Source organism: Indicator indicator, chromosome 15 (genome assembly GCF_027791375.1).
Source record: "Indicator indicator isolate 239-I01 chromosome 15, UM_Iind_1.1, whole genome shotgun sequence".
NCBI lineage: Eukaryota > Metazoa > Chordata > Aves > Piciformes > Indicatoridae > Indicator > Indicator indicator.
The window spans coordinates 9,156,440-9,179,554 of NC_072024.1; the positions used below are offsets into that span (position 1 = coordinate 9,156,440).

The 23,115-nt window shown below is 40.1% G+C and overlaps 1 protein-coding gene across 1 annotated transcript in view; it reads right to left on the bottom strand.

Annotated features, from left to right (window-relative positions):
* Positions 1-23,115, bottom strand: part of PTPRG (protein tyrosine phosphatase receptor type G) — a 413,314-nt gene that overhangs the window by 101,783 nt on the left and 288,416 nt on the right. Inside the window, exons 6-7 of the mRNA XM_054387705.1 lie at positions 13,101-13,167; positions 1,470-1,627 (exon numbers count right to left, since the gene is read on the bottom strand). Coding sequence (XP_054243680.1) covers positions 1,470-1,627; positions 13,101-13,167 — 225 coding nt within the window. The remainder of the gene's footprint in view (positions 1-1,469; positions 1,628-13,100; positions 13,168-23,115) is intronic.

Below are 23,115 nucleotides of genomic sequence, written 5' to 3' on the forward strand. Positions count from 1 at the left end.
TAAAGTACCTTTACACCATCATAGTGATGGCCATAATTGGTGTTTGCCAGTTTATTTGCATTTGCTAAAACAGAGAAAGAAAAAAGAAGTCATGACCCACCTGATGCATACACAGTGTATAAAAACTGAGTGTGGGCCAGGCCTTGCAGCCAGCAAATAATAAACAGTAAACTTATTGATGTAGTGAAAAGCTACAAGGGATTGCAAGGATCCTGCAGGCAAGGACAGAATTCAAAATGATCTCGATAACCACAGAAATAGCCTGAAAAAAAACAAAGGGTCTGATTCAACCGGGACCATGTGCAGACAGTCCCACGCTTCAGCCAGCCCAGTCGGCTGCACAAGCACGTAATGTGCCCAGCACTGCCAGAGAGCGCTCTGTGGAAAGCCTCTAGCAAAAGGATTCCTGCTGACCAGAGGCTGAACATGAGCAGTAATGTCATGTTTTTGTGAATAAGGCAAAATAACACCAGCGTAGGTGTGGCTGGATGCATGAATCCTGCCATGTCCCTCAGCTCCAGGATGGTCCCAGATGAAGTGATGCAACATGGTGCTCAAAAAAAAAAAAAAAAAAAAAAAAAAAAGGTAAGAGAGTCTATGGGAGAAGAAACAGGATCTAGAAAATGGGGAAAAAAAGTGTGGAGCAGGGGCATGGTGATCCCTTTTCTTCCTTTTGCAGCCTTTGAGAACCAGCATCTGTCAGCTAGGATCACCCAGGGAACTATGCACTTTTGCTTTACACAATTAGCGTGTTTAAAAGGTTTGCTTTCAGTGGCTTATCCCAGATGAATAAAAGGAAAAACTAACTTCAGCAGGATAGCTTTCTAAAGACAACAGTTTTCCAATGTCAAAATACCCTTAACTGGGAAACATCTGACTCCATCTAGCCATTACTTTATTGGGAGTGTTCCTCCCCAGACAAATCCCAGCCCTTGCATCTATTTGCATTAGAAGCTGCTGTGTGCTAATTTTAAAGATTTGTGCACCAGCTCTTTGAGCACATAATGGCAGCTTTACTGTGTTATAAAAACAGTTAAGCATGGAGAATTAATGGAAAGATGTCTTTTCTAATGTAATTAGTTCAAATTACTAAATCTGAGCAGAACTGAAATCACTCACTTTACTTTGAAAGGAAAGTTTCAATTACAAAGAATAAAAAGGAAAAGGAACTCTGTGTAAATATTTACATCACAGCTTAATTTAATCTTAACAAAAACAATACCCAATAAATCACTGAAAGGAAACTGGGTTTCATGTTGTACTGTCTTCTTAGGACTGATGGCTCATGTTCAGAAACAATATTACTTAAGAGACAAAAAAAAAAAAACCCATAAAAAAAAATATCACCGACACTTCCTTTTCTGTCAACAGAAAAGTTTTTGTTCTTTAAATTAAAATGGCAGATTTTGAAAACACTGCCTTGAAGAGGGCAAATCAAGGGATGGACTTCACTAACAAAATAAACACACCTGATGGTATGAAATAGGAACAGGCTTCCGAAAGACGATCCACTCCACGATCTCACTACACGGAGGAGTTGTCAGAGAACCTGCGTAGCGGTAGTAACTCCCCAGCGATGTCGGCAGAAGGTCCCTCAGCACAAAGGGATCCAGAAAGGTCTCCTTCTCTGCAGGGAAGATTGACAAGTAGAATTACACATTTTTTTTTTTAACATGTCTTCAAAACAGACATCACATTGATAGGCAGCCTAACAAGGTGTAATGGCAACAACATATTTTATCATATATATCTAATGAAAGAGGAAAGCAGCGTATCAGGAAGGGTTGTAAGAGCTGGTTATTAAAAGAGCAGCCAAAATGCTAGTCAATCCTGTGCTGAACATGAGCCCTCCTATTTTGAATGTGTGCAGGTGTGAAAAGCCCTCGTTATCCCATGGGCTTATGTTAGCATAGAAATAACACCATGCTCACTGGTTTCAGCACTTGGTAAATGGCTCTTCAGCTTGATGGCAGTGAGGGTTTGCCAAGACCCAGCTTGCTGCTGCCCCACCAACATAGTGAACCCATCCCATTCCCACCAGCAGGGCAAAGGGGTGGAAGAATGGAGTCAGTCCCTCTGTGTGCTGCTGAGATGGAGCGAGGAGAGCAATGCTGCTCAGACAAACTTATCTGGGAGCTGCTGGGCAGGGGGGTGGGGGTGAGCTGAGGAGCATTGCTGAAAGAAACTTCTGAAATTCAATGTAGTACTTGAAGTAGCACCCAGACAATGCTCATTTAGGAGTGCCTGCATCTGGCCACACAGGCATCACCAGGGGTGCTGTTAGATGCAGTCAGCACAGCACCAGAAATATGTTTCAGGGATAAAACCTTTTCTCCCTAATACAGGAAATGCCTTCCCAGGGTCCAATGCTTTGGGGACCCTGCTCCGAGAAGCTCCTTGGACAGCCTGAATTCCAAACCTAAGAACTGAAAGCATTTAGCTTCAAACAACAGTGATAAACTGGTAATATTTAACACTGTGAAGAAAAATAAATAAATGAAAGGAGGGAAGAGCTGCAGGCAAGACAGTTTCCCTGCCATCCCACAGCATTTATCCTCTGCAATTTATGTTGACTCACAGACCAAAGCTTCTTCTCAGCCTGTGCAAAGGTGTTCACTGCCCCGGGGCATGCTGACATGCAAGGCTCTCCCATACATCTCTATTCCTCACTTTCTACATTCCTCGTGCCTCAAACAAGAATCCATGTCTGTGTAGCTGTAGTCTGTAGTAGAAACTCACTCTTCTCTCCATCTCATCAGAGCTGCTAAGCAAGCCCACTCCCTGCAGCAGAGTGGAGAGGCAGGTAGGCTGGTGATTGACACACATATCTTCCAGAGTCAGAAGGAAAAGAAGGATGAAGTCTGCAGAATTAACTTTCATAGCATCCCACAGTTTTCTAGAAGTCTTGATCAAATCAAGAGTTGCCTATACCTCTGTGAGCAGCAGTCTGATAATCAGGGGTAGTTTTTTCCTTCCACTGCTGCTGCAAGGTGCAAATACCTGATGCCTTTCAGACATCCTCTATTCTTCTGCACAGTATCAACAGGTGTGCAATGTTTTCATAGCCTTTAGCATTCCAAAAGATGAGTAATTATATTAAAATCAAAGGATACACTGTAACAGAATACTGCAATCTCATTGACAATTTCTCTCCTTGTAATCCAATCAGGTATCACCTACTTTGCATCACCAAAAAGAAAAACAAAATAATAAACCACCTTTTTTCCTCCTCACAACCTATCTGGGGAAAAAAAAAGTGTGCTTAGATAATAAATAGTAAAATATATATGATTGGCCAAAGTTCAAAGAGATTCTAATCAAGAAGTCATAATCACAGCAAAAGGTCGTATTTAATTTGATTGGCTTATTTTTATGCAGGAAAAATTGGTTAGAAAATCTGCAAACTCAGTCACAGGGTTTGATTTCCAAATGCAGCACACACACATCCTCACAGCAAAATGATGAGGGTTTTTTCTATTTAAGAAACTGCCTCTCTCCATATGGAAGCTGAGCACACAGTGGACCACCACGAATCTGAAGAAGTGTTTGAACTTGCAAATATCCTCTTTGAGTTAACAGCCAGTGACTATACATGGACTAGATGGGAGGCAGAGGCACATTTTTGAAAAGAGTTTTCCTCTTACATTGAAGAACAGAAAAATGTTTCAGTTAAAACTAACAACTCTTTTTAACTTTTATAGCATTTTATTTAGAATGATGCAATCGCTTAAGATGCTGGACAAATATTCCCTGAGAAACTGAGAATATGGAGTGTCCCTTTATCAAAGGATGGCAGGAGAACGAAGCTCATTTTACACTTTCAAGGATTTTTTGTGCCATATGCTGACAATATTATATTTTAATAATTAATTGTTCATCAAAGGAAAAGATGAAGAAGAGGGATGCTAAATTCAAAGTTATTCAAATTGCAAACATGAATAATGCATGACTTTTATATTAAATACACACTGTATTAAGTAGTCTACATTTCATCCAACTCTGTCTTTCATTTTTAAACATTTTGAACTACAATATGAATAATCAACCAAGGGAAGCTTATTTAGACAGAGAAATACCTTATTTGAATGCAAACTGGAAGTATCCAGCTATGATTAAATTTTGGTTATCAATTAGGGTGGCTTTTTTCCTGAGCATTTGGAAAGTCATAGTCAGCTGTGAAAAAGACTATTTCTTGAGGAAAAAGTAGCTTTTCCAACACACAGTTAAAGTAGGGCAGGGTGTACTCAAGCAAATTTTTCATGGCTACAAACAGTGAAGTAAGTTTTCATTAATTAATTCCAAAGATTAAAAAAAAAAAAAAACAACAAACAAACACATATAATTGGATTAAAGTGACTACTAAAATAGATTATAATCGATTGACTATGCTTTAAGAGCAGCCTAACACTTTTGAAAAGAGATCATTCATTTGTATCAGCTCCATCTAGATGCATGGTGCAGAGTTTTAGAAACCAGAGTCACAAACAGGTCATGTGAAGCTCAAATAAAAAGAGAACTGGAAATTCAGGAGTCTATGTCCCATATGTTCAGGGGTATCTGCAACACTACATGCCATGAAGTTGTCTCCCTAAGAGCCTGAGATGGTTTTGAAAATGGGATTTTCAAGTCATGTTGCTTTCAAAGTTTCAATTTTAAATCAGTTATTGTTGTGGTAAAACTGTAAGGAGAATAATTGCGAGCTAAGCAACAGCTTTCACTAAATATGGTAGAAATATTTTATATACATATACATATAGTCATATGTGTGTATATATATATATATATATATATATATATATATTTCCTACCAAATAGGAAAGAACAAGTGTGGAAATATCAAACTCTTGACTTCACTGTCTTTTATGACCAGCTCCTATTTTTCCATTTTCAGTCCATGGAATGGGCACAAACTGTGCCTGAAAGGCTGGGAACAGATTGAGCAGAGTAAGGAGTTTCTAGAAGGGGGAAAGTGGACAAGGCTGGGAACTACATCACCTACAAGACAGGATTTGCTGACAGGTACTTGGAAATAACTGGCAAAAGTAATAAAATGCACCAATGAAAACATGTTTCCACCTGCAAATACCAGTGAACCACTGCAATCAATGCTGCAAACCAGATCCATGAGCCACCTACTCGTTCTTACACAGAAACCAGAGGCCCACATCAAAGCAGCCTCTTCTGCTGCTCTCTGACCTGCTACTATCTCACCGCACGAATGCAGATGGCACCCAAGCATTAAAATAAACAACCAGGAAACCAGAGTCCCAGAGATCATGACCCTAATGATAGGCTCTCAAACTACAGGACATTGTTCTGGGAAAGCAGCAATAAATGTGCTGCTGTGACCACCACTCCCTGGCAATGCAGGGAAGAGCAGCACTCAAAATATCTGTAGATGCTCCACTAAATGCAGTAAAGACAATTTCTTTGTTTACAGCACCAAGGCTCTTAAAAAAAGTGTTGACTCTAATATTTCCAAAGGAAAAATTAGCAAGTACCACACATCCATTGCTGGCAATTAAGACAATGAATGTGACGTTTAAGCTACTGAGGGTTCCACACCATAAAAGGACAATATTGTGTTTTAACGCCTACAGTCATACACACACACAAAATATTAACAGAGCCAGCTGGTAACAAATCTGACCTTCTGATGTCTACCTCATGGTCCTTCTCCCCTAACAGCAACATGAAAAGTCACAGCCTGTATATCCTTTGCTTTGCCTGGTTAATCTCCCCACTGTTTTGCATGGGACCAAAGGCCATTTTTCATACATCCAAACCCAAAGGCAGAGCAATTGCAGGATAGCTTTAGAAAGTTGGCCTATTTACACTCTTTATCTGTCAAAAGCACCACCACTAGATGTAAACCAATACTGAATTGTGCACAACAGTTTTCCAAGCAGAGATAAAAATCAGATCATAATCCAGATACCAGTAGTGGGTGTCCACCAGCTACTGCAGTTTTCACAAGCTGATGCCACCGAGTATAGGAAGAGCCATCAGTTGAATATTTTGAGTTCAAGAACTGACTTGCCAAAAACATATTCTATGAAATGCTGGATAAAGACAGATCTGAAGAATTTTAACCAAATCACTGCAGATTAAGAGGCTTCTTGAGATACGCAGGTAAACAGCACACAACTATCTGTGATCAAAATTCTGTTTAAATCTAACAGAAACTTGGATTGGAGATCACAAGAAAACAACTATATGCCAAGTCCATTTATATCTCATAGAATGCTTTGGGACTTTCATCATGTTTTTCTGTAAGAAAACAGGAACTTGGCTGCATTGAAAACAATATCTTAAAATGAGCTTATTTCCAAAATTAACGTATGTGCAATGCCTGATAGGTGGAAACGTTACCCAGCTACACTTTGAATAACTGAAATTTGCAATACTAATATGAAGAGCTTTGAAAGTCTCCCAAATTTGTTAAACAATGTTACTGCCAATTTCATTTTTGCAACGAGCCAAGTCATTCTAAAGCTTCTGCATTCAAACATTTAAAAAGCAAACACACAAAAATAATCAAAAGGACACCATGCAACACACCCACTGAGCCAGAACTCCCCAGATAAAGCAGGCTGCACACAACAGCCAGAGCCCAGGCTCACGGTGGTGACTTTAAAGATGAGATTACAAATATTATATGTTACTCTAACTGAAAAGGTCAGCAGATGAGTACTTGCTGTGTAAATATAGCATGAAGAGCAGTTTCTGTCAGTCTTTTGGAGTCAGGGTAATTCTTGTCATTTATTGTGCAATTATTTTTCTCACTTTTATTTTATTTTATTTTTTTAAAGAGAGCCTCTGCTGAACAATGTTAAGGTACTATAAGGACAGAGAAGGCACAGCATGGTGGGGGGGGGGGAAGGGAATGAGATAATAACACTGATCTGCAGACTAATTTAATATGAGACAACCAGTAGGTGGTATCAAAAAAGAGGAGGAAAGTAAAAAAAGGTCTCCTGTGCAAAAAAATATTCAATATTTCCATGCCCAGTGTTGGTCTCAGGATTAATTATTCTCACTCCTTTTGAAATAGCTTAGGAGGAAAAGGTTTAGCTGGGGATGACAGGTCTTAACTCTTTAAAGATGTAAAATAAAATTCTGAACTTTTAATGCTTATCATTGCTGATGCGGAGCTTTGCAGAGAGGCTGCTGCCATTCCAGGCTGGGATAAGAATGCTCCAGGTTTCACAAAACTAACCCTGAGGCAGAGGTACACACAGAGCCAAGGCTGGAAGGACACAGAAACTAAGAAATACAGAATAGGCTCCAGCGATAGGAGGAAAACAAAATTATGACAAGATGTTCAGAGCTAAAAAGCATCCCTAGAGCAAGCTACGCTCTGGCAGACATAGGGTGAAGTAAGGCAGAAAGCCAGAGGAGCATGGGCTGTTCACAGCTGCTGCAGTGGAGCCAGAGCAAAACCGCATGTTCTCAGACTTCATCTCCCCTTCTCTTCTCAGCAAACACCATCAAAACCCAGCAACAAAGCACCCATCTCCTTTCCTCTGCAGGTGTTTTATTCACCTTCAGCATCAACCTTAATTTTTAACTTTAAACAGCTGCAATCTTCTTTTTGTTAGTTTGAATTACTTTTTGTGTGCAGTATATTAATTCTATGTCAGCTCGCTGGTCTTTAGTCAGCTGTGCCCAGCACTGCTTTCTGCAGAGCAGACAGGTGAAGGACCAGAGATTTCCAACACTTCCATCATTTGTGCTTTTAAATGATACAGACCCCTGCAGCTATGCACAGAGCTGCCCTATATAAAGGTGTGAACTTATCACCTCTGCTCTCATCTTCATTTCCCACTTCCCTCCTCCCCTTTGCTCCACAGCAATCCTGCCCTGGCCTCTTTCACATGGCTACTCTGACTGTGAACACAAGAACAGATCAGAAAACAAAAGAATATATTCAGATCATCCCTGAGGAAAAAGAAATGCTCCTCCATATTTCCCTCTCAGTTTAACACATTGTGCTGCTTTCCCTTTGATGGCCTTCCTTGTTCCAAATTGAGCTGCTGCTTTCTTCAAAGTTTTACTTTAGAAGATTCGGTCCCACAGTATCACATCTCACCCTCTGCAGCCCCTGGATATTTGGTGCAGAAAGCAAACAGCTTGTCAGGTGGTGTTATGGTTAAATTTAAAAACAAAAGCAAAAACCTGTCATGCTGCTAATGGTGTTTTCTTGTTATTATGCCTTCTGGTGTGATAGATCCACAGGGTAACTAACACTGTCTAGATTGCTTCATTTTTATTTTAACAGGTTATTCATTGGCTTCCCCCCCCCCTAGAACAACTGGAGAGCTGCGCAACATATTTGCCTTCTATCCTTTTTCATTATTAAAACAATTCTGTTTCCATTCTACCTTGGTACAGGCTCCCCAGCAGCCCCTGAAACTTTGGTGGTTACCAGCAGCTTGCCTGAACACCTCTTGCCCATCTCAAGGGAGACCTAAGGTAACACTCTCTTCCATATTGAGCCTAAGTTATGGCATTTTAATAATACAAAGGAAGAAGAAAAAAGCAAGATTTTTTTTCCAAACTCCCTTTTAGATAAACAAAGGCTTCTCTCTTCCCCTCACCCCACCCCATGTTTGCAAACAAGCAACAGATGCCATCGATTCACTTTGTACCTAAGCTTTTGATCTGGCTGCACTTTGATTTTCAGTGCTCACTTTTGACAAGGAAGGGAATAAGAGTCCCATTTTTGTGACATTAATAGAGGCTTTTCTGCTGTGGTAATTTATTTGTGCTCTGCTAATAATTTTCTGCTGATCCATGTAGATTCTTGGTAACAGAGGCAGAGAACAGACAGAGTGACAAAACATGGTTTCCAACACCATGAAAGATTTTCTCAGGGTCTGTCAACCATTTGCCTACATGGTGAAACAGGACTGTGCAGAGCACCTGTGCCCTGGCTGGGAGAGGGCAAATGCTGCACAGCCTCCAGCTCTGGGAGCTGCCCTCAGAACTGACATCAGGACAAGAAACTCATTTTAATGTCTTTCAGGCAGCTGGTAAGAATAAGGAAAAAGCATTTCTAAGAGGCTTACACACAAAATGGTACCAAAAAGGGCAAACCAAAGACAGCAGAAGTAGGAAAAAGCAATGTTTCTGTGCTGTAACTCCATCCTGCTAGATGTTCCTCTGAGATCCTGCTGAAGCACGCAGCAGACAAAAGCTTTATTAGCCATTTTAATGCAAATCAACTGCATAAGACATAACCTGATATTTCACATTCTCTTGTTGCCACAAGGGCACAAGTATTCTCTGAGGTCTTTGGGAGCCTCTTCCACCTTTGCACAAGAGCAGCTGCGTCCTGCACTATGCTCCTGAGAATCCATGAGGAAGGACAAGGAGCAGAGAGGGTCTCAGGGAACTCAGCTGACCACATCAGCTGCCAAACAGAGGCAGTTTGATTTGCAGCACCAACGCTGTCCCATACATAGTGCAAGAGCAGCCAGGTACCAGTGATTTTATTACTTTACCTAACGAGCCAACTTCAACTAAGGACATGCATCATCCCACCAGACCCAGCACTGATGGAGACCTTTCCCATCAGCTTTTGTGATGAGAAGAGCATTTGAAGGGAAGCTAAAAAAGACCTCCTGCAGTCAGAGCTGAAAGATGCCAGCAAGTCAGCACGAGAAAATTCCTGTCATGCCTGCCCCTGCTCCATCCCTTCTGCAGGGAGAAGGCTGCACGCTCCCAGCTGTCAGTCCCTGGCGGGCCCCGTGGCAGACGCACTCACGGTGCAGGAAAGCAGGAGTGAGAATAGCAGGCACCTCGCTGGCGTGTGAGGTGTGACAAATCCTTGGCAGAGCACAAAACTGAAAGCAATTTTAAAGTCAGCAATAGGCTTCTGACAGCTCTGAAAAGAGCCTCCTCGGTGTTCGTGTGCCTTTACAATGCTTTGTGAGGGTGGATGCGGGAGCTGGGGACCGCTGATGCGATCGGAACGTACTGTTCAGCAGGGAGATGCGGGGCAAACCCAAAAGCACTACCATAGATCCAAACATTTTAGGTGGCTTGGTGGTTTTCCCTCCAGCTAAGAAACTTTATATGGTTGCTCATGTAAAATTAAGCTTAATGTGGCATCAAGATTCTACAAAATTATGCCTGAAGAAGAAGGAATAAAGCAACTCTGAGCAGCAACTAAGCCTGTATTGATTTTTATGTGTGCATTTCTCTACCATCGTTGCTAAGCTGGTGACACTGTGAAGGGCATAATTATTTATGTTCCATCAAATTAGTAAGTAATTCAAATCCCTGACGAAACCTCAAGCAAAAATTGCTTTCACTTCCACAGAAAGTCCTTCTGACACTTAATTGTTCACTTACCCCTGGAAGGACACTGTAGGAACACAAGAACTTCAGAGGAAAAATGAAAAGCTATGCAAAGAAAAATCAAAATCCAGCTCACTGTTCCTCAGTACCAGCCCTACATCTAACTGAGGGTCATTGGCTCTGTCACCATTATGGAGACAGGCCAGTGTGGGTACCCTACACACCCTACAGTGTGGGTACACCCTCCTCATGTAGGAGCAGGCCTTCTAGCACCACTAAAAGGCAAATGAAGACACGAGGATGACGATGAGTGTTTTTGAGGGTGTGTTCCTCTTTGAAAACTGAATGATTGTGAGGAAGGAGTGACTGCTCTGCATAACTCAGGAGGGATGCTCTGTGGGTTGGAAGGACCAACGAAGGAAGATCTTACTTAAATAGATGCACTGAAGCCCACAGGAGGAGCAAAGCTGAGGGGCCGGTGATGTCTCCAGTCAGCAGAGGATATATGAAGGCAAGGCCATTGTCTCAACATTCGTATGTGCTTTAGATTTCTACATTATAGACTTGTGGTCTGTATTGTGATGGCCACCTTAAAACACCATGGGCATGGAAACGTTATAAAAGGCAAAGAAACTGAAGGTTTCAATTTTGCCATTCTCCAGTTCCTTTTGTCAGTTCCCTGCTTGATCCAACCACTCTATCCAAAAACCACAAGAGTTTTTCACTGTATTTCAGCCAAAAATTCCATGTTGCCTTGGGGTGCCAGTTGAACACAGCCAAATGGGAGGCAGGAAGAGTCTTTTCAGATAAATTCATAAAAAATGTGCTCACATAAGATGTAAGCAAATTACATCAAGAAAAGAAATGAGAGTGTCTGGAATACAAGCTCACATCTTTACTATTATTCTATATAATGACATTAAAAGAGAGAGACGATATGAATATTCTTCACTGAAGTGTTCCATCCATATTTAACAATTTCTTTGAACAACTACTTTGTAGGAGGAAATTCCCTTACTCTAGTGACCAAAAGAACTTCAGAAAATCAGTCTTTAATCATAGCCTTTGAAACAGGAAGGAAAGCAAGATTTTCCTTTTTTTCTTCCTGAATGTTTTGAAAAGGAAACAAGCTATTGAAATATATCAAGCGATTTCCTTTACTTGAAACACTAGCAGCCTTCTGGTATTGTGAGCAAAACAAAAATAAATGCCTTTTATCCACCCAGATTTTGCTGAGGGTAGGCAGCACCAAGATGGACTAATCATTATGTGGTCAGGGAATCACAACCTTGGGACCATGTTGCATCTTACCCAAACAATTATTTTTGGAAATGGAATAACACTCTTAGGAGACACCAGTGTGATTATGCACTAGTTGCTATTTTGGCTGCAGCAGTGAGGAGCAAGAGAGGGAACAATGTAAAAGCTGAGATGGCTGAAACACTGTTGGTGTTTGCAAGGGGGTGAAAGTCTTGAAAGAGAAGGCAGATGGAGAACAAAGCTAAAAGGAGATCCTGGCCCAGTTAAATGACAGCTTGACTTGAGTGTCAGACTATATAGCCACTGAAAAAATCCTTGCAGCCCAACTTGTCCTTGCTTTACTTTTGCTAGTCTGTTTTGTTACCCAGTGGGAGCTAGATAATAACACCTATTCTTGTGGAAAACAACACAGTTTTTCATCTCAGTGTGGTGTTTTTATTTCACAGCACCACATGGCAATTTATAAAGAGCAAAACCTATGGAAAATCCTTTAAATTAAAGACCTTATGGTATGTTATTATTTAACCCTATTTTTCACTTTCTTTGGATTTATTAGTGTTCCCAGTTGAAATGTTAAATGACTCTGAAAGTAGAGCAATTAATCCAAAATCCTATTTGTTTTAATCCAACACTGTCAACTAGTTTTAAGTTTGCAGTCAAGAGAAAAAAACCTGTTTGTTAAGCTCTGCAGCACTAGCTAATGTCTAAAGACAATCCTCAGAAAAGGTGCAAAGATGTTTTATCACAGCACCATAGATGGGACGGAGATTTATTACAGTACCTAGCACCATTCCAGCAGATGCCTTTTGAATTACAATGAGACTATTAAAACTTTACAAATCATTATATTAAAACCTGACAAGAGTACTTTGGGAACTGGAGCATCTTGATGTCATTGCTAATGATGCATTGCCTTTGATAAGGTTTCAGGAAAATTCCTAAGTAAAAACTGGTTATAGAAGTATAAAATATATTAATATTTATTTCAGTGCCTGCTATGAATTCAAGGATAATAGGTTTGTATGCATCAGAACAGCCAAATGATCATATTTATGTCAGCACTAGAAAGATGTTCATCTGCTGCAAAGTTTAATTAATTTTCATAGAGAGTTAATTTTCTGTTTCATTATCAGCTCCCTAAATTTGAGAGACAAATAATTTATAAACAAATAGAAACTTCTGAGAGAAGTATTTTTAGAGCAAACAGAAGATAAATAGCAGGACTGGAGCATCAATGCTGCCTTCGAAGTACTAATATGAATGATATATTGTAGTGGGGTTTGATTGATAACTTACGTGTTCTAGAGCACTGACTGAAAAGAAACAAATTGTTTACTGTTAACCCCAAACCATTTTCAGGTAACAAATGACTCTGATCTTTACCAATCAAATAATGGCTGTGATGCCCTTAGACATCAGTGAATGAGGAATGTACAGGCTCACCGTGTCCTTCCAGGGGTGACCTGATCCCTTAAGGACAATATTCCTGCCCTTCTCCCCTTCCCAGCAACAAGAAAGTTTAAGCAGCTACTTACCATGATGTACGACACCCTTCAACCCATGGATAATGGGATCCAGTGCTGGATTGTCCCTCTGACTGACCTACATGCAAAGGATACAGGATTGGTTACATCTATTCTGGCATCAGGCAGAACAGTCTCAGTTTAATCTTCTAAAGAGAAAAAAAAAAAAGATCTTATCTAACAAGCCGCTTAGCTCTCACATTTACAGTGGCTCTTCACCAAATGCCAAAGATACAAGGCGTAATAAAATAAAATAAGGAAGGTTAAATCAAAAGAAAGCGTCCTCTGAATTCATTAAAACATTAGCCATATTATCAGCCTAGCAAAGCCTAAAATATAGAAAAAATAGCAAGCTTATTTTTCTCCATCTACTTCTGCTTTCATAGAGGAAAACCGCTGTGATAGACAGAAGTTATCTCAGACCAGCTCGCCCCTTACCTATACAGGAATACATCTGGAGCTGCCACTGAAATCAGTGAAGCCGGACCCCTTTCAGCAGTAATCGGAGTTGGGCCTTGGCATCTCTGCTATTCATATTTTTGCACTCATTAATTTTAGTGTCATTTGGACAAGGGAAAAGGAAAAAAGCTTTGAAAGATGATCCAGAGGAAATCTCATAGTTTTGACAATGTAATTGCCTGCATTGCCAGACCAAGAACTGGTATCCTGCTGTATTTCTTCTATCACCCCATAATCACCCATGTCCACATGAGACCCAGCACTACAAGGAGGAGGCGAAGGAGGCAGGAAAAATTAATACTGTTGAACTCCACAACTTACAAATTAAACCCATCACTTCTGTCACTTATTTGTGACACAGCCAAGGAATTTAGAACCAATAATGCAATTTTTTTTTTAACCTTTTTCCTCTTCAGAGGCATTGAAGGAATAACTCACAATCTATGTGAAGATGTTCCATTATTTAAGATACTTGCCGATTTACTTTTTGGGAAATAAGTACTGGTGTGTACCCTCTTCTCTTCCATATGGGACTTTTTTTTTTCTTTTCTTTTATTTTGTTTGCTTGTGTCACCAGTCATTATCAAAACCCTCAGCAGTGTTGATAATTATTGGATGGACTTCTCCCAATGAGCAAACATATCAAATTCAAAAGAGCTCCTCTGTACTTTGCTGCCTGCCCATGATCGCAATGTCATGAAGAAAAACAGAGTTGAATCACTTTAAGTCCATGTATTAACTAACATATGAGGAAATGAGTAGAGACAAAAGGAGAAATCCTTGAGAGAGGACCTTGTAACCAGCAGGGAACACACTGTTGCAATAAGTGCAGATCCATCTTGGGAAGAGGACATCATTGACTGCAGCAGATCCAAAACATGTACTATTGTTTAAAAAATCACAAATTTTAATGGCCTGAGGAGAAAACTGGAATTCACTGCCCAAGTTTCACAAGCACAAGCATGTCTCTTCTCATCCTTCCTCCCCATGACTAATTAGGAATCTTAGAAACCTCATTATCTTCTTATCCAACAACAAACCACCTTTCTTTTTTTCTTCTTGTTTGGCCTTTGAACTGCTCTGCTATGTTCAAGACACATTTCCATGGTTGTCTAGAGGCAAAATGGTTTGTTTTAGTTTGGTGTTTTAAATGGAAATGGAAGATCCTTTTGTCATCACAGTACTCCAGAACTTGCCACAATCAGGTGGGGCAAGATATGAAGTAAAATTAAGAGAGCAGCAACAGCAGCTTTGAAATATATACAGCTTATGTATTACTGGCAACAATATTATTAGCCCTGAAGGCTGTAAGCTCTTTGAAGCATGAACTTTTATATGCCCAAAGGGGTGCTCTGTACACTTTGAATTCTGTATAAATAATAATCACAGTACACTGAACCCCATGACCCACTTTGGAGGTTCTGACTGGCTTCTGGCAAATCAAGAGCAAGCACAACAAATGCAGAGATGTTGCAAGACACATTCCTGCATCTTTTCCATTTATTCAAGTTTTTCTAAGCCATAGATACCACTAAATATATATACATATATATAAATAAAAAATTTAAAATCATTTTTTAAAAGTTACCAGTGATTTAATATAAGACTGTAAGAAAAACCTTGCACTGGATGTGAACAACTTTTAATTACTTGTTCTATTATTTCAGTTATTTTGTTTGTTGTTTCCTTACTATAAGTTGCAAAGCATTTTATCTGCTTTGCTTTTATTTCTGGTGACAGCTGCAATAATTTTGAAGAAAGCAAATAGATGGAAAGAATCCTAAAGGTTAAAACTCTTCCTTTTGGGATTTTCTGTCAGAGGAGATCAATTCTTAACCTCAGCCTTGGCAGTGCTCCTTTAATCTGCTGAGGTGGTATGCCTATATAGATCCAGCTACGCAATCTTTTTGATAGCATATTCTGCAAATGTGCTGTGCTCTTCAGTAGCATGAAATCAACAGTCACGTTATCTCTTTGGGGGCTGGAAAGCAATTGCTCAGTGTATCTGTAATCATGTTTTCTCCAAGGGTATGGGGAGTGGGATCTCATGTTTCTTTAAAAATCACAGGCAAACAAGTACCACTTGTGGAGATGTCAGTATGGGATATTATGTTATTTTTCCTTCCAGATGCTTTTCCTCGTTTTTTCCCTTATACACACACACTGTTCTCCCACACTTCACAACAACCATTTGATTGGCAAGACCATTAAAAAAGTTTTCTCATTTAGTGGAATGGTTCAGGCTTCAGAGAACAACTTTTCTTATATCTTTTTTTCTTCAAGTTCTTAAAAAAAAATACAGACAACAAACCCTTGAATTTCCTTTTTTTTCCTGCTCCTTTCACTTCTCTGTATCCTCTTTCTGCCTGTATTCACAGAGAAAAGGAGGTTTCTGAAACCCAGAACGTCAAGCTCTATCCCCATTGCTGTATGTCTCTGGTTTAACTGGCCTGGAGCTACCATGCTGGTTGAGATCAGAGATTTATCCACAGAAGAATTCTGTCTCTGACAACAGCTGATACTTAAAAGAAAGGAAGGCAAAAAGGAAAAAAAAAAGGAGAGGAAAAAGAGGGCAGAAGGAAAAAAAGGACAAAAGACTCCAGAATAAGAAGTGCCCTTCTGACCTCCTTTATGACTCCATGTCATGAAGCTTGAGCTTGTATCTTTCTACAAACTGTTTTTATCTTTCTCTATTGCATAATCTGTATTACAATAGTGTTTTGTTGTGGGTTTTTGTTTGGTTGGGGTTTTTTTTGTTTTGTTTTGTTTTGTTATCTTATGAATATATCCTAAAGGAAAACAGCAGTGAATTGTTCAGACTGACTTTACATGACACATGTATGCTGTAGCCAGCAGGGAAAGACCACACGTCTGTAACTGGGTCTCAGCACTCTGGCTTCATGCAACCTGAGTTGCAAAAATGAGTAGATGTGGCACTTTGGGACATGGTCTAGTGGTCATGGAAGTGCTGGGCAGAAGGTTGGACTTGATGGTCTTAGAGGTCTTTTCCAACCTCAATGATTCTACTACTATTCTACATGCCTGCCAAAGGTGAACAAAGTTTTTTTGTTTTTTTTTTTTTTTTTCCTGTGGGAGACAGGTAATGAGTTTCCCTCTTCTCCTTTAAGAGGCTAACACAGAAAAACCATCATGAATGACAGTTTCTCAAGCACAGGAATTTCACATGCAAACACAAACCCGCTCTGCTGCTGGCCGTGAGCATACTGCACAGAGTAGTAATGGACAGATGGAAAACCATCCTGAAATTGCCATAAAATACCCACACTACCACTAGTACAAATGTTGTTTCCTGAACAAGATGCTTTTGCTCAAGACTGACTAACACTCTACAGGTTTGCAGCAAACAGGATAAATAATGCTTGCGTGCATCATTTGTAATTGAAAAATGCCTGTAATCCTCTTCAGCAGAAATAAACAGGTAACTATCATGCTAAGCACAAGGGGAAAAGAAACACAGAGATAGCATTAGGGAGTTTCCTTTGCTAACAGAGCTCTCACCATAGGGTAAATATGGGATGAAAATGACATGAGGGAGCAAAATCTCTTTGTTTATCATATCCTTTAGGTGACTTGGATATCCAATGCACATGCCATTCTGAGGAAAATGAATGGCCTGCCATTAATTCAATGAATAAAACAAGCATTTGCAATGTAGGAAAAGGTAATGCACGAGTCACCCCATTCTCCAGTCGTAAAACAGAGATGTTCAAGTGAAGTCATGGTAGAAATCATCACTTTAGACAGCTTGCATTTACTTACAGCTCCTGCATCTAATGCAAGGACTTAGAAATGATTCATTCCTCAGTGAACAACAAGGCTGATCAGTCATGAACTCTATCGACAACAGCATTAGCACCTTTCAGAAGCACAACCTGTTGCTCCTTTGCTTGAAAGTTCTGTTCCTACAGCCTTACCCTTAGAGTCCATAGGGCAGAAGGCAGGCCAGGGAGCTAAGAACCTTCTCAGGATAGTTATTAATACTCCAAAGAAGAAAGTTCCAGCAAAGGAGCAGAGCAGTAGTGTGGTAAGAGGATAGACAGCACTACAGCCAGGCTCACCATGCTGGTATGGGCACAAAGCCACAGCAGGTGAAAATACTCTTTAATGGGCAAGGTACTACTCTGCAGAAGGCCCCTGTGCTATGGCAGTAACTAAGCATGTTCTAGTGAGTTAAAAAAAACCCAGACAATTCTCATTCTCCATCCTCCACCGTACATTAAGCAGCTGAAGCATTTTGTTCATCTGATTATTTTATAGGACAAACTCAGAACCTCCTGAATTTTACAAACCCAGCAGAGCTATAAAGTGTTAAAATTTATACCACATGCTATATAATTTAAAACATATGCTAAAGTCAAATAAATAATCCATGACCGTTCTTTCTGATGGAAACCATTCTAAAAAGCAGGGGAAAAAAATGATGTCTCACACACACACAAAAAAGTGAGCTTACAATGATTATTTTAGGAACAGTAACAAATAGAAAGAAGGGATCCCTCAAATACACATAGAGGCAGTTAGAGAGGCTATACAGCAACATTAGATCTTGCCTCCAAGACCCCTACGCAAAGGGCCAGACTCTCCCCATTTCCCATCACTCTAGGTAGCCTTTCCAAAAGCCAAGTTAGCCTCCCACCAGACAGAATGAGAAGGGCTGGAGGAAGCACCACAAAGCTCTCTAATAATCACTGGTACCAGTCACCTTGTGAAAAGTAGGTGAATATTAATAGCTTGAACATCTCAGGAGTAATGATTACATTTTCCTTTTAAAACTATGTTTAAATAGATATGTTGCATTGAAATGAAAGGGCATGGAGAAAAAAAAAGAACAGAACAGAAGAACCCCCCCCTATTCAGGGGGATAAAAACTGGTAAATTTTCATTTCCACCTTAAAAAAAAAATAATCTGGCATTTAGACTTATTAAACTGTCATAAATTTGCAGCAGCTGCTTTCAAGCTCATTAAATGGGCTCACAGACAGTATTGCAAAGCATCTCAAAAGGCAGAATGCTATAGTGAAAGGCGCAATGACATGCATTTTGTGCAAGTCAAAGGAAAATGAATGGCAACAATTTCGTGATACAGTACCTGAGCCTTTCCCCTCCGAATAGTGATATAATTTACTTTTCTCTCCCTCTGCAACATTTGGCCCTTGACTTGGAAACTAAATCTTCAATCTATCAAACCTTACCCATCTGCTAAGTAAAATGGCCAAGACAATCTGCATGCCTTGAATTCGATATAAGCCAGCTGCTCCCAGAGTGCAGTGGCATTAACATCCAGAGACCATCCTCTTCTGCTCTAAAGGACGGTGTCTGCCAAGGATGAATGACTACATACTTAACCGTGGCAGCTGAAGCCAGTGACAATGGCTGACACAGAGAGATGCCAATGTGTCAAATTCTACTTTCAATTACAGCAGTGAAAGTCAGAGGTAATATTCCCCCAACCACACGCCTTCAGCTCCCATTCAGCTTGCGGTTAAGATCTATAGCTCACCAGCCAAACATTCGAGTCTCCAAACGCTCTGTACAAACAACTAAGAAATAAAAGAAGACTATTCTAAATTAACTAGGTTGCAGAGATTAAATTGTCCTGTAGGGTTTCAGGACAATCAACATGGTTAAACAATTTATTCTCTTATCAGCTCAGCAATGTTGGACAGATGCCAGTCCTCAGTCTCTATGGGAAAGGACCTGATTTTCACTCTTTTAGAACAGAAATGAAAAGAATCCTATTAATGCAAACATTATGCTACACAGTATGCATTTTAACATCATAGCAACAGGATTTCAAAAAATCCAAGCTAATCACAGTCAAAAGAAACACGCTTTTCTTAGCAAAGGGGAAGTACTTGGCATATCTCTTATCAAACTCTTTGAATTCATGTCTTTGGGGACAGATTGTTTCAGAGCCAGCTAGCAGCTGGGGTAGGTCCTACTCCTAACCCTTCTGAACGATGATGCTCGAACTCTGCATTGGTCTACAGCACTGAGAAAGGATACACATCCTGACTTTGTGGTATGCACCCTTTTGCTCTGCACAAAGTCCATTGTCTCACCTCCCTCTTCTCTCCCTTTTGAAGTCCACATTGTAAAATCTGGTAGTGGATAAATATCTCAGTTCTTAAACATTTCTGAATAAAAGGAAGTGAAAGATTTCAGCCAGATCTGGAATGTGGATGAACAGATATGAAAAGTTTACATGTGCTTTGCTTTGAAATACAGTAGGAAATATTTACTTGGACCTTTTCAGGAGAACTGACAGTAAGAAGAGGTACTGGTCGACACTACAGAACACTGAGCAATCTGTGAAGCTAAGAAAATGCCTACAGAGCTCCCAACACAGTTTTTCACCTTCACTAGCACTAAATGATCCAAAAATGATATATTCCTGTTCCTCCACAGATGATATTTTCTTCCATCTCCCCCATATATGCTATAATTGCACATCTCCCATACGAGTTGATGCAAAAGGACAAACCTGGCCAAGAGCCTGCAGCCTGACAGAGGTGAGCTGGGAGATAGAAAGCTTTTGCCGTGTAATGAATGGACTGCCCAAAGTATATTCTGCAGAATATATTTGTAAGGGAAAACTGAGAAATGGAAACAGCCCTGTTAATACTTCAAGTTGCTGTTGATGTGTAAAATCAGAGAGAATAGCAGGTACCCAGGCAAGATGTGACACTAAGCCTTATGCTGGCACACATGCTATTTCACACAGATACTGCCATGACCTTTGATTTTTAAAAATGTGCTTTAGAGCTGAGTCTGCCCTTGCCTGAGGCAACTGGTTTCAGGTTCAGTGATTTGAAGGCAAATTCTGTTGAGTTAAATCTTGGTTTTGGCCTTCAGGTGTTAATAATCCTGCTACGAATGAAAATATACTAAAGCTACAGAGGTGCACACGCTGGCGGAAGGGGTGTTCCTAGATGTCTCATTCACTATGTTGTTTGAAGAGAGGAGAAAAAAAAGAAGTTAATGAGTCTTCCAATGATTATTTTAAATAGAGTAATGGGTGTGCATTGATCCTTCTAGCTAATTCCACTTTGACCAATACATCATTCTGACTGAAAGCTTGCTAGTGATGTATTAACTTCATATTTCATCACGGCTTTGGAGGGTATCTACAGTGAGATATTAACTAGTGGTGCCAAAGAGGAAGCTGCACTTTTTCCTTTTTTATTTTTACTTTTAAAGTCCAAAAAGGTTTTAAAAGCTATTGAACTGACTTTAAGGTCTGGTGTTCTGGCTGTCACTCTTCGCTTGGGTGCAATGCAGTTGCTTGCAATCACAGTTCCTGTCAGCCATAGCTCATCCCCTCCCTCGCTTTGTACACCTGCTGCCTCTGGACCTGAGTTACTTACAGATATCTTTGGACAAGGATGGGGCAAACTAGTAACAGATCAGAAACTTACACTTTCATTATGTCCAGCATGGATATGTGAAAATGCAAGAAGCATAAAAAGTCACTTTTACACCAAAAGTTGGCTGAAATATTAGTGTCATAAAAAGAGCAAAGAGACAACACAGGCTACTTCAGAAGAACATGCAGCAGAATGTGCACCAGAATGTTGCAAGGCAACATGCTGATATAATAGACTGTCTCCAGAAAAGCAAGAGCATGAAACTCAGAGGCAGAGTTAAGTACTACTTAATAACTCACCTCAGAGTATGTTGTGTTTGTGCTCACTCAGTTTCTTTGTTAGCAGATAGAAGCATTGATCGTGTATTGTACACATGCTGGCAGCTGACGGATCAGCTCACCGGGCTGAGGAAGGCTTTGCAGCCTCTCCCCCACCTGCAGCATTACCTCCATTCACTACCACAAGATTTGCAACCACCAGGATGGCAAGAAAGAGCCGGCAATGTATTTTCCTTTCTTTTTGCAAGCCACTTGTCAGCCTAAACTTCACACACTCCATTGATAAGGCAGGCATTAATTTCCCTGAAGTATTCTTGCATTTTGAAAGCACGATGCAGCTAATTTACTGCAAGTGAATAGCACATTCAATTAACAAATTACTGAAAGACCTTAATACGCATATATCTGAGCAAAACCAAAAGCTATCTGCAGCCCAAAAGCACAATCTGATTAGCAGCAGTAGTATATCTGAGCTACAAAGCTCTGTAAAAGACAAAAACGTAATTGCAGCACAGAGGAGAGACAGCTTCAGTGGCAGATTCTCAAAGCTGGGAAAGCTTGATTGATAGACTGTACCATCTGCAGCTGCGCAAAAAAAAAGGTCTGGAGTAGCTGCAAGTTTATTTAAAGCAATTTTGGTGCACTGAGCCTACTTGTTCTCCTTTGAGAAAATAATATGATTTCTTCGTAGAGCATGTAGTCTACTTATTTAAGCAGCAGTGTGCAAGATCTCTCAATCCTACCAGCAGTTCAGCTGGAAAAATGACACACCAGGGGGTAACATTTTATCAGGATGGAGGCTATTTTATAAAAACTGCCATCAGTTATAAACTGTTCTCACCACCTGAGTTTAAAAAAAAAAAAAAAAGACACACACACACACAAAAAAGAGGAGTTCCTTAGTCCCTTTTAGGTTTTCCACAATTTGCACAACTTAGAAGAGTTTTTAGGTAAAAAATAACTATTTCGACCTAGGAAAATGAAATGGTGCACTGAAAAAATATTTTGAGCCCTACAGCCAGATCAGCCTACAGCAGTCGTTCCCACTCTTTGATATCCAGCTTCACATGTTTGAGGAGGTTAAACCCAAAACTGTGAAACCAAGAATGGAACTCAGCTTTCTTTTTCTTCTGCTCCTGGCTTGAACGTGGTAGGATGTTTGTAGCTCAGAAAAAATATCTTCAGCTTTTTTTTTAAACAATGAAATCTGGTGGCTAAACATGAAAATATGCTCAGCAAACTGTAAAGGGTAGAAAGGAACAGCTCAGATGTGCATCTGGAACCCCAGTATTTTGCAGGGCTTTGTAATTTAATTGCTCCAGCTAAGCTTGCCTAGAATGCAGCAGATACTTCCAGACTTTTCCTCCTCTTCCAACCAACACAAAGGATTTTGGTGAGACAGGTCACAACAATCACCTCTTTAAAACGAAGCAAAGGAGTTGTCTCAGCTTAACATCTTTTATTCATTCTACATGAAAAAATCTTGGTTTTTTTTTCTTTTTTTCTTTTCTTTCTCTCTCCTAGCACTGCCCTCACCTCACTTCCCCACAAAAGCAGCAGCTCGCTCCAGCCTGCCAGTACAAGATGACTCAAGCTGGCATCTATGAGTCACAAACACAAAGGATGCAGAAATGTCAATTAAGTTACACAGCCACTTCCCCAATGACAACCACACCTCAGTTCACAATTAAATTAGAAACCCAGTGAAAACAAATTTTTCTAGGGCAGGCTTTTTTTATTTTTTAATTTCCTGCTTTGAAACATCAGTCTCCAACCTAGTTTGCTTGCCATTCCTTTTACCTTGTGTTTAAGGAAGTTGGTGTGAATTGATTGATTGAAACTGCTGCAGGAGTTTTTGCTATAGATAATTCCCCACATCTCATGTAGCAGCCATGGGCTGGG